General features: G+C 39.4%; 4 protein-coding genes across 6 annotated transcripts in view; 2 read left to right on the top strand and 2 right to left on the bottom strand.

Annotated features, from left to right (window-relative positions):
- LOC108183922 (NACHT, LRR and PYD domains-containing protein 3-like) overlaps window positions 1–830 on the top strand; it is a 19,157-nt gene extending 18,327 nt beyond the window's left edge. For both annotated transcript variants that reach the window (XR_012402166.1, XM_073947280.1), the window contains one exon: window positions 1–830. This exon is cut by the window's left edge. The gene's annotated coding sequence lies outside the window, so the exon portion shown is untranslated.
- LOC101883766 (uncharacterized) overlaps window positions 1–12,500 on the top strand; it is a 291,682-nt gene that overhangs the window by 180,645 nt on the left and 98,537 nt on the right. The window lies entirely within an intron of this gene.
- LOC110439479 (NACHT, LRR and PYD domains-containing protein 3-like) overlaps window positions 1–12,500 on the bottom strand; it is a 136,622-nt gene that overhangs the window by 88,163 nt on the left and 35,959 nt on the right. The window contains exon 11 of one of the 2 annotated variants that reach the window (XM_073947395.1): window positions 8,933–12,500. This exon is cut by the window's right edge and continues 1,501 nt beyond it. The exons of the other annotated variant lie outside the window; for it this stretch is intronic. The gene's annotated coding sequence lies outside the window, so the exon portion shown is untranslated. Of the gene's footprint in view, window positions 1–8,932 lie in introns of those variants that run through there. 2 annotated transcript variants of the gene reach the window in all.
- On the bottom strand, window positions 8,860–12,274 carry LOC141381666 (uncharacterized). The gene has a single exon (XM_073947691.1). It carries the CDS (start codon window positions 12,272–12,274, stop codon window positions 10,559–10,561), a length of 1,716 nt encoding a protein of 571 aa, XP_073803792.1. The 3' UTR covers window positions 8,860–10,558.

Here is a 12,500-nt window from a genome sequence, read left to right as displayed (position 1 = left end):
AGAACAGTGAAGTGCTGCAGGTAACTGGAGCGTTAGTAACCTTTACAAATGCTGATAAAGGCCTGTGTTCCCAAATATACTGCTGAACAGAACCTACAGTGAACAGGAGCAACAGCTACATCATGACTAAACCTTTATTTCCTGGAACATCAAGAAAAACTGCAGCAGAAAACAGTCTACTTAATGAAAATGCTTAATAATAATAATAACATTATACAGGCAGACGGGCTGCTCTGTGCTCTGAGTATTTCAGAAACTGCTGATCTACTGGCATTTTCACGCACAACCATCTCTAGGGGAGGAAATATCCAGTGAGCGGCAGTTCTGTGGGCGCAGATGCCTTGTTGATGCGGTCAGAGAATGGCCAGACTGGTTCCAGCTGATAGAAAGGCAACAGTAACTCAAATAAGCACTCGCTACAACCGAGCTCTGCAGAAGAGCATCTCTGAACACACGACACGTCCAACCTTGAGGCGGATGGGCTACAGCAGCAGAAGACCACCAGATATTCCTCAACCTTTTGACAGCTGAAGCCTCTTTATCTCTAATATTAATATGAATTCTGCCCTTAATGACCCCCTCTCTAACGTTGGCTAATTGTCACATGACATAGAGATGAACAAATGAACTGTTTACATAATTAAAGTCTTTTTTTACTGCACATGTTCTGATTTGATCAGCTTTAACTCATGATGAAACTCGTGACACATTCAATATAAAATCGGCTGCTGATACGGGCGCCATGTCTGAGATAAGATTGTGTCACAGTTTCAGTGGAAACACTGCTTCAGATATTCTCTCAGTGACTAAATAAAGTTATAGTCAGTGTATATTTACTGAAATGTTCTTGATAAATTAGGAGAAAATCTCAATCCTGTTACAAGTTTACAACCCTGAAACAATGAGATGAGTGACGGGGTCGAGTGTGATGGGGTTGAGTTACTGAAACAAAATGGCCACTGCTCCTCGTGTGGTTTAAGAGAGAAGGTCCACACGGCAGCAGTTAAACTAGAATGTGTCATATTGTTTGGACATTAAGAAAACAATCAAACTCCATCTTAGTTTTACGTTACAGGGTTGAATTGTTAAGCTTGACCGTACCCTTCCTAACCATAATAAACCTCAAATAATGTAAATAAATGACAATATATTTCGCCTTCTTTTGCACCGTGCTGTTAAAGAGAGCTGAATGATGTCACTTCCTGTCTGTGATGTAATAATACATATAAATTGCTATAGGTGGAACAATGCTAGCGTATTAGGGTTGAGTTATATTCAGAGATGTATAGTAACGAAGTAGAACTACTTCACTACTGTACTTAAGTACTAAAAGGCAGTATCTGTACTTTACTGGAGTATTATTTTTTTCTCCTACTTCCACTTTTACTTAAGTACATATTTTCCATGAGTTTAATACTTTTACTCCGATAGATTTTTTATGTGCTGCATCGTTACTCGTTACTAGGGGTGTCAAAATGATCGATATCAGTTCAGTAATAGATCATAAACGGTTATTACGTGATGACGTCATTTATCTCCTATGCGCGATGTCGCAATACTATGGCGGAGGACGGAGGCGCGGTGAGGCGGCACAGCACACAAGCCGCTATTTCACTATTATGGAGAAATGTTGTAAAACTTCGCCTCTGCCTCTCTCTTTCTCACTTTGGACATTTGACCCGCTGGCCTGTTTGTAAGGTAACTTTTCCTCTCTTCTCGGCTGTTAAAGCTGTGGATCCATCCAGACACGATGTGTCTGATGTGCAAGTTTTCTCCACTGTGTATATTACCTGTGATAATCGCGTATTCTTCCCGCCATGGCTGAGCAGCGCTTCATTTCTAAAGCCCTTTCTGTTGAGCAGGTGAAAAGTAACCAATCATAAGACCTCGCCTGTCAGTGCTCAAAAAGCAGGCGGGATAATATTGACATGAGTTTATTAGCTGTAAATGCTCATGCAGTCTTCTGTGCATGAGTTTTGTTTGGTCAAATTAAAGGTACGGTTCATATATCTGACTGCTGTATTAAAGAACGAAATTGTATTACAAAAAATCCTTTAACTGTCACACCAAGACAACAGCAATAGAATTTTTTTGATTGCATTTCTCCTAATGTCGCTAATTTAACACAATCAATGCATTTTTTTTCTCAACACATCCCATAATTTCTAAAATATCAGCCTCTACCAAATGGTTAAGATGTTGGTTTATGGTAAAAGTACCAGAATTAATAAATATACTACAGAAAATATTAAGTGTAAGACAAATTTAATTAAAAACAATAAAAAAAATTAAACTAAATCATAGCCATAAGCCATGAAATATTTCAGATTTTCATTAAACACAGTAATATACACACTTTCCTGTTGTTGTTTTTTTTTTTTTTTTTTTTACAAAAAAATCCAAATCAAGTGAATTAGTGCAACAGGATTTAGTTTGCTTGTTTAGTTTAGTTTCACGAGTGCTTCCAGAAGACAGAACTCCTGTTTATTGTGATATTAACCAATCAAACTTCAAAACTCTCAAAGTGTGAGTGTGTGTTTGTGTGTGTGTGAGTGTGAGTGAGAGTGAATAATGTGTGTAAGAGAGAAACTGTGTGATTGTACCTGTGTGTGTGTAAGAGAGAGTGTATGAGAGTGTAAAAGAGTGTATTTATATGTGTTTGTGTGTGCCCATGTATATGTATAACAACATCGGTATTACACGGATGTTATGAGGAGATGGTGAATTATGTGGATATTATTTATAAAATTTAATCACACTAAATGTTTTTTTTTTCAGAAAGTAAAACTACACATAATTTCCTGTAAGGTTTGGATTTAGAGGTTGGATTTGGGGTTAGAGCAATCGAAAGTACAGTTTGTAGAGTATAAAAACAATCGTAACCTATGTAATGTCCCCACAATTCACAAAAATGTGAGTGTGTGAGAGAGAGAGAGATAGCGAGAGAACTGTGTGTGTGTGTGTGTGTGTGTGTGTGTGTGTGTGTGTGAGAGTGTATGAATGTGTGAGAGTGTACATTTAGGTGTGTGCAGGGCAGTGTACGTGTGTGTGTGTGTGTGTGTGTGTGTATGAGAGAGAGAGAGAGAGAGAATGTATGTGAGTGAACATGCTGAATAATCTCATCAGTGAGAGGATTTTCTGGCAAAAGGGCCTGACGTTGTGAGTTCTTGTACCATATAAACTATTTACAAAGAAAAACAGTATCATAAGCCAAGTTTCTTTTCGTTCTGCTTAATCAAGTGTCCCCAAAAAAGATATTTAAAATAAACAAAATAATATGATGTCTTTTGACTTTGACTTTCTTTAATAACTACATTACACAATACTTGTACTTTTACTTTCAGTACTTGAGTAGTAAATTTTGAAATAAACTACTTGCAATACTTAAGTACTAAAAATGTTGAATACTTTAGTACTTCCACTTAAGTATGGTGCTTAAAGAGCACTTCTACTTCTACTCAAGTCAATTTTTGATAGAGCACTTGTACTTTTACTTAAGTATGGGTCTCTAGTACTTTATACATCTCTGGTTATATTGAGGGACAAAACTTTGTAGCCTGTTTTTCATTTAAAATAAATCTTATTTTTATTTTATTTCTATTTATCACAAGAAAAGAACTCAAGTAAATAGTTGTTATACTGAAAAAAAATGTAGACACTGTGTGTATTTGATTAATTTGTCTCTACATGCAATTTCAGAGACGTGCCTCGGGGACATGACAGATAGCTTTGGTTTGTGACAGAAATGTTGAAAGTTCTCCCAGTTCTTCTTCTTTCTCACCACACATTTCTGCATGTGTAAATAATGCTCCACAGCTCCACAATCATTCCTCTGACTGTTAAATCACATGTGAATCTCTTATAACCTCATCCACTTACTGCTTCAAGAAATCCAAGAGGCGAGGGCTGGGACAAATGCAGTGTTTAGTTTACATCCACTAACATGGCCAGCAGGCCTCACTGATCTGGGCTACATCACTGTGTAAATGTTTTCTGCATTGGGTTGAATTTATTTGAACCCTTTCAGAAACACATGGAGTCAGATGTGCTTCAGGCATCAGTGATGAGCCAGTCTAGTTCAAACACAATGACTCTGTGCTAGAAGACTGAGTACCTGTCTTACTTCTGTCCTCACAGATAAAACTGAACAGAACGCCACAAACTTAAAACAGGACTTCCAGGACTGAGAGAAATAAACAACTATTAACTGAAGTGAAAGCACAAGCGGCCGGCACTTCTGTAGACATACAGTACATGAAGGGCTCTGTCCGTGAGAGCAATAGCCTTGACCCCCCAGTTCTGTGTTCTGCTCAGTTGCTTCAGCTCTTCTGTGACTTTTCTTGACGTCTCAGCATCATTCTACACTTTTTATACAAGCGAGCTTCCCCTGAAAGAAGATTTTATTAGTTTGTATTTAAGGCCTTGGTGCTTTCTGTCCAGCCAATATGTGTCCAGATGCAGTTTAATGTGCATGTCGATTGAACTCCTTCAGCATGAAGCCATCAAAATAAGCGGAGTCAGCAGTGTGCTCTTCCTTCTGAAACATTACTCCATGCTCTTTCAGTTTAATGTGTTTATAATCTATTTATTTCATGAAAATGTTATTTATGAAAGTGTTTTTACCTTTTCTGTTAGATTAATACGATGAGCTTTAAACACTGACAGTTCTGAGATTCATAATGGCAACAAACTGCAACCAACAGTTCTGGTTCAGGGTTTAGTGGCGGCTTTCTGAAGTGGAGCGAGGAAAATGTCCAGAACACATCAGCTGACACCCGATCTCAATTCAGTTTAGAAACTCAAGAAATGTACAGTCGTCTCAGAGATCTAATGAAGCTGGAATATATTTATTATTCATTCATTCATTTTCTGTTCGGCTTAGTCCCTTTATTAATCTGAGGTCACCACAGCGTAATGAAACGCAGATGCCCTTCAAGATGCAACCCATCTCTGGGAAACATCCAAACACACTTATACACTACTGACAATTTAGCCTACCCAATTCACCTGTACCTGTAATCTTTGGACTGTGGGGGAAACCGGAGCATCCTGAGGAAACCCATGCAAACGCCGGGAGAACACACAGAAACGCCAACTGACCCTGCCGAGGCTCAAACCAGCGAGCTTCTTGCTGTGAGGTGACAGCACTACCTACTGCGCCACTGTGTCGCCTTATCGGAAATCATATATGCATAAATGTAAATATATTAAATGTGACCTCCTGTACTTTTATTTTGGCATCTCAGCGCTCACCCTGGGGCTGATGTGTTCAGACTCAGCATCAGTTGAACATCTTTAATCAGCCGCAGGTCATCTAGAGGAGCTTCAACACATGAGCTGTTCACACTTCTGTATGGTCTATATCAGAAAGAGGGACGGTCGAGTTCTGCTGGAGACCTGCACATAGAGGAACACATGGACATCAGACTGCTGATCAATCTGCACAGGAGACGATGAAGAGGAGGAAGACAGATGATGGAGGAAAAGCTGAAATAAATCTGTTATCAAGGGAAATATTCAGACAGAATGATGAGGAGTTTAGGATGAAGATAAGAGACGACATTTATATAACATTAAAATATTAGTGGAGACAAATAAACATGCGTGTGAGAAACAGAGAGGAGGAAGTGAAGTGAACTAGACTGAGGTGAGGACACACTCCACTAAACTCAACACTGACATTAATGGAGTTCAGGAACAGGATTAATGTGGAGACTGTAGAGTTCTAGAGAACATGTCAGATTTGATGGAGGACATATGCGAGAGAGGAGGAAATTGATTAAATATGTAAATAATAATGGACATGAAGAGACGTTTAGAATATAGATTGTGACAGTACTGTCACTTCTTCTAGTGAGACCTGGTCAAGATGGCAGGCAGCACAAACAGTTTCACATAAGAATGGGATCCTATTGATGTTGATTCAGCTATAATAATAATAAAATAACACACTTTATTTATATTGCGCTTTTCTCAAACTCAAAGCACTAACAAGAGCATCAAAACACAGAAGAACATCAAATACACACAAAGTAAGAATGATAATAATAAAAATATACATATTAAAAGAAGGCCTCATATAAATATTTATTTCTTTATTTATAGGCCCAGGGCAGGCTGCGCTGAGTATTTTATATAAGTGGGTTTAAATTAAACACAATAGGATCGTTGGCTGTGCGCGAGCAACATCTCAGGTCGCCAACTCTTTTAAGAGCTGAACTAAAAGAAGTTTAAGGGCAATAAGCCTAGACAATACGGTCAGCTGCAATGCCTATATCACATGCGTTTTCCGACACAACAAGACTTTCGAGACTTTCTAAAACCCTGGATTAATGAAGAAAGTGTCTAATTAACTAATTAAACACAAACGTATAATTGATAATAAATAATGTGTTGTAGTTCAGACTAACAGATGAGCTCGCTGTCTGTGCTTCGCAGTAATAGTGAACTTGGCATTTGCTCTTTGTGACTAAATTATGTTATACAGCGGCTCCAGTTCCGTTTAGCACATATAAATATTGCAAATAGGCTACTATTCGCTGCTGCCAACTGTTTGCATTTTATTTTATGCATTTACTGTTGCATGAAATAATAAAAAAGGGAAGAGCGCTGGTAAAGAGCGTGATGTGCACAGAAATTCACCCATTCTGAAGTTCTCTTTAACCTAATAGGGTATATGCCGAGCTAGTGCTGTTCCCATGCTGATACACTTCCGGTGACCTGTTATTGTGAACTTTTTCCCATTTTATACGGTTCCTTATACAGCATCGATGTTGTGATATCATTAAAATACAATCAGTTAAATAAACTTTAGCATTTATTTAGTTGTTCAAGTGTAAAACGAGACAAAAAGCCGTTTACTTGCACGCTCCCGTCAGAATCGGCAGGCTAACGCAGAAGCTCCACTGAATATACCGGGGTAAAGTAAATGCTCATATTATAAACATATGGCGGGGGAAATGTAATTTAATGCTGTGCTTCTTGTACAATCTGACACCCACCTTAAATCGGATATCACTCAGCTAGTGGAGATCGCTGATTTTTTAAAGAAAACAGACCTTAAACATACAGGATTTTGCATTGGCATTTAATTCGCCGGAAGCGCTTAACCCAGGTTACTGGCAAATTAAAAGTCCTATTAGCATGCTTCGGCATATACCCCATTCTTCTTAAATTGTAGAAAATCTTTAAAATGACAGGCGTTTAATCAAGCCTTTTCCATCTGGAGAATTACAGTTATTAATAGCTTAGTCCTTATTAATGATCGGTTAATAAAATACATCATTTACAGATCTACTGAAGAATAAGACGAATGCGCAAAAACTATAATATTTTTACACTTTACAGCTTTACAGTGCGTGCGTCAAACATGTGTTCATTGATGTAAGCCTGCTAACTGATCAGATGACAGAATATGTAAACTTAGTTTATATATATATAATTAAATAATAATAATAGTTCAAATCCTGCGTGCTGCTCCACAGAGGGCTCTTATTTTGAGGGCTACGTCACGAGCTCAGATTTGGTTGACCAATCAAAGGAAAGTTGGCGTTTCAGCACCGCCTACATGTGTATAATCAATTTTGAAGTCGTTTATACGCTTTCCTGCCCTAAATTAAAATAATTTAATTTTAGCCAAAATCTCGTTTCTTTAATTCTTGTGAGCAAATGAAAAACGGAAAAACGGCCGCTTTCTTCATTTTACTTGTTTTGTTTCAGGACGGATATGGATTGGACGGAAGATACCCTGATTCACATGGTCTCCATTAGGTTGTGGGTTGTTTCTCTGGATGTCTTCAAGCAAGCGTTCCTGTTCTTGTTGGTCTTTTGACTAATTATCTGACCCCTTTTTTTCTGATCTGTAATATGAGGAAAAAGCAATGATGTTACAAAAGTGTTGCATGAAATTTAACAGGAAGAACCAGCGTAACACCAATCTGCATCATTTACTGATTTATCTGGAGCAGAAAAGTAATGAATTGCCCCATAAGCCTTACTGTAGCTGCTAAAATAGGTGATGGTGATCAGCAACAGGCTTAGTGATTCAGTAAATCCCCCTATAGACTGACAAAAGTAACACACGGTGCTCTGGCAGATACAGTAAAGGACAGAGAAATCCTGAGGTTTGTAGCTGCTCATTGAAAAGAAAGTAGATACGTATAAAACAACTGAGATAATCGCACCAAGAATGAGAAGCAAACATTGCCTTTTGAAGATATGGAGCCAGAAAAGAGAGGCCTGATTTTGGGGTCTAGTGTGCATTTTTGTATTACTGTTATTGATCAGCTCAAGTTATAAAGTTTGGTTTTACTCTGATTTGCATGGATCAATCATTCTGTTTTCACCTTTAATAAATATCACTTATTCCTCTTTAAGTCAAAATATGAACTGAACTTGTCAATAGTGTTCATTTAACATAGAGCGAATGCTAGTTGCTTTACCCATTGAACATTCCAGTGATTATTTATAAAACATTTTACTTACCACAACTTGCCTACTGCTTGACATGGATAACCCGCTGATTTACTGTGTCATCGCTGCAGTACAAACGGTCCTACATCCTCTTGAGACACTCTGCTGCAGCCAAGGCATTTTATACTGTCTGCACAACGGCAACACAACATGCAATTTAAAAAAAGACTTATTAAAAAAACTGTATATGTTCTAGCATGATAAAAGACAACACATTTAATCATATATATATAATGACTCGTAATGAATGAGAGTGATCAGACATTTACTGAAGCATTATTAATGCACAGTTGTGCTGGTGAACATCAGTTAATGCACTGAGAGTCAACAAGAACTAACAGAGAACAACTTTACTGTCATCAACTAACATGAACAGATCAATAAATACTGGAATAAATGTGTTTTTATTGTTCAGTTCAAGTCAAATCATGAAGAAGAAGAAGATCAGAAGAGCAGAAAAGAACGTCACACTTCATTTCTCCTTTATTCATTGACCTGCTGGATTTCTCTACAGTTGATTCAAGATTTGACAGAGATTCAGACAGGATTCAGACATTTCCATGTTCATCATCACATTCTAATATCAGCAGTGGATTTGACATTGACTTTTATTATTTGTGCTCAAACAACAGAGAAACAATGAAGAAGATCAATCTGTAGACAAGAATGAGCTGATCTGAACACAGCAGCATCCTGGAGGACACTTCATCAACATCAATGATGACACTGATGAAGACTGAGACACGCACACACACACGCACACACACACACACGCACACATACACACACACACACACACACACACACACGCAGACACACACATTCACACACACGCTCGCTCACACGCACGCACGCACAACAGTGAACACATACACACACACACACGTTCTCTCTCTCTCAAACACACACACACAAACAGACACACACACACATACACGCACACACACAAAAACACGCACACACACACTTAGACTGAGACTTAGAAAACTTTATTGATCCCGCAGGAAATTGCTTATGTAATGACTGCCATAACACACAAAACACAGAAACACAAAACCACAAGACAAAATAAATAAATAAGTGAAATAAGTCACATAAATCCAACCAATCTATAAAAGGAAACAGCCACAATACATAAGTATACAAACTATTATATAAGATATTACACTTAAAAGAATCAGTGGTAACTAATACTATTAAGTCATATATCAAGTAATGAAAATAATATTAACCAAAACTAATAATATTACACATAAAACAATTACACATAAAATATTTCAAGTAGTAAAGTGATTCAGCACTCATTTAAAAAACAATGATATTGCACTCAAAATATTTAAGACCCAGTAAAAAAACGTACAAATATTGCACCTAATAGACTATTGCACATCATAAAACATAATGCACAGACTTCCACACACTAAAACCCGTAATAAGTAATATATGGCACGAGCAGCAAGGTATTGCATAGATTACTGTAAGGGTAAGTGACTGAGGGAGACGTTATGAAGTCTGATAGCAGTGGGAAGGAAGGATTTTCTGTGGCGTTCAGTGGAACACTTTAAGCTGGTAAGTCTGTGACTAAAGGTACTTCTCAGCTCGTCAACCACATTATGAAGAGGATGATCTACATTGTGCATAATTGACCGAAGTCTGCACAATGTTCTCTTTTCGGCCACAGTTTCCATATTGTCCAATTCCTCACCCACCACAGAGCCAGCTTTCCTAATCAATTTGTTAAATCTCTTCATATCTGCCACTTTTACACTACCACCCCAGCACACCACAGCATAGAAAATGGCACTGGCCACTACAGACTCATAGAACATACGCAACATGGTGTTGCAGACTCTAAAAGATCGGAGTTTACGTAGGAAATACAGCCTACTTTGACCCTTCTTAAATGTGACCAGAGAGTTCTTGGACCAGTCCAGCTTATTGTCAATATACACACCCAAATATTTATAGTCCAGAACAATCTCCACATCCACCCCTCTAATGGACAAGGGAGTAACTGGAGATCGTCGTGATCTTCGCAAGTCCACCACCAGTTCTTTGGTCTTTTGGATATTAAGCTGCAACTGATTCAGCTCACACCAGTCCACAAAACTGTCCACAGCCATCCTGTATTCCAAGTCGTCCCCCCCCCCTTAATACATCCGACTATTGCTGAATCATCTGAAAATTTTTGCAGGTGACAGCCCTCTGTGTTATATTGGAAGTCAGATGTATACAGTGTGAAGAGAAACGGTGACAAAACAGTTCCCTGCGGTGCTCCAGTGCTACACAGTACCGTATCACACTTATTCCCCTGTAGCCGTACGTACTGTGGCCTATCAGTCAGATAGTCCATAATCCACGCAACTAAGGGAGCATGAACCTGCATAGCAGACAGTTTGCTCCCTAGCCGGGCTGGTTGAATAGAGTTAAAGGCACTGGTAAAATCGAAAAATGTAATCCTCAGGGATGCTCTCGGTTTGTCAAGATGGCTGTAGGCACGATGTAACAGGTAAATGATGGCGTCTTCCACTCCAATCTTGGCCTGGTAAGCGAACTGAAGAGAATCTTGCGCTGACCTCACTAGGGGGCGGAGAGTGCCCTTCATACTGTGTGAAGTAAGTGCTAATGGCCTGTAGTCTGATGGAACACTAGGTCGCGCCTTCTTGGGTACCGGAACCAGACATGATGTTTTCCACATCACAGGAACTTTCTTAATACTGAGGCTCAAATTAAAGATCCTCAGCAGTACTCCACTTAACTGAGAAGCACACAGCTTAAGTACTTGTGTGGTTAATCCGTCTGTACCCGGTGCCTTAGCAGGATGGAGTCTGCATAGTTCTCTCCTCACTTGGTCCTCAGTGATGATCATAGGTGGTTTATAAGAGTCTGAGACACCAATGAAAGGAGGAGAGTCGGTGGAGGCTTCAGTTGGTACGATGGTGAAAGAGGAGGAGGGAGAGGGCGCGAAGTAGGGCAAAATGCTGCAATTTGACGTGACACTGTTGGGGGGAGCAGATGCACTAGGTGCAGTAAGGGCTGTGTCAGAGCTGGAGAGTCTGGAGAGAGGCCTACTGTCAAACCTGTTGAAAAACATATTAAACTGATTGGCCCTATCCACATCACCATCAGTTCTAGGGCTGCTGGTCTTGAAGCCAGTAATGTTCTTCATGCCTCTCCACACATACCTACTGTTGTTCTGTTGCAGCTCTTGTTCCAGCTTTTTCTTATATCTCTCCTTACCCTCCTTTAACCTCACTGACAAGCGCCTCTGTACTTCCTTAGCTGCTTCCTTATCACCTGACCTGAATGCCACCTTCTTTTCATTCAGAAGGGCTTTGATATCTTTAGTGACCCATGGCTTGTTGTTAGGAAAGCAGCGTATGGATTTCACTGGTACAGTACTATCCACACAGTAGTTGATATACTCAGTGACACAGTCTGTGAGGTTATCAATGTCCATACCATGTGGCACGCACAGAGCATCCCAGTCTGTAGTCTCCATGCAATCTTGCAGGGCTGCACTGGCCTCTTTTGACCACTCCCTCACTGTCCTAACAGTAGCTGGCTGCCGCTTTACCAGTGGTAGGTAGGTGGACTGAAGGTACACAAGATTGTGATCCGATCTACCTAGAGGTGGAATGGCTATACAGCTGTATGCCTCTTCCACATTAGCATACAGTAAGTCCAGAGTCTTATTTTCTCTGGTGGGGAATTCTACATACTGTGAAAAGGTGGACAGTGTCCTGTTTAGTGAGACATGATTAAAATCGCCTGATATTAAGACGAACTCGTCCTGGTGCATTGTCTGGAGTCTAGCAGTAGCGGAGTGAATGACGTCACATGCCGTGTTGCATTGGCCGATGGAGGAATGTAAACAACAATGGCGATCACATGTGAAAACTCTTTGGGCAGATAGTATGGACGTAGCCCCACTGCTAACAGTTCAATGTCCAGGCTACATATACGTTCCTTAATCACAATGTGATTCGGGTGGCACCATCTTTCATTAACAAAAACAGCAAGTCCAC

Source organism: Danio rerio, chromosome 4, assembly GCF_049306965.1.
Source record: "Danio rerio strain Tuebingen ecotype United States chromosome 4, GRCz12tu, whole genome shotgun sequence".
Taxonomy (NCBI): domain Eukaryota; kingdom Metazoa; phylum Chordata; class Actinopteri; order Cypriniformes; family Danionidae; genus Danio; species Danio rerio.
Note: the sequence above shows the minus strand (reverse complement) of the source record. Positions and strands in the feature narration are given on the sequence as shown.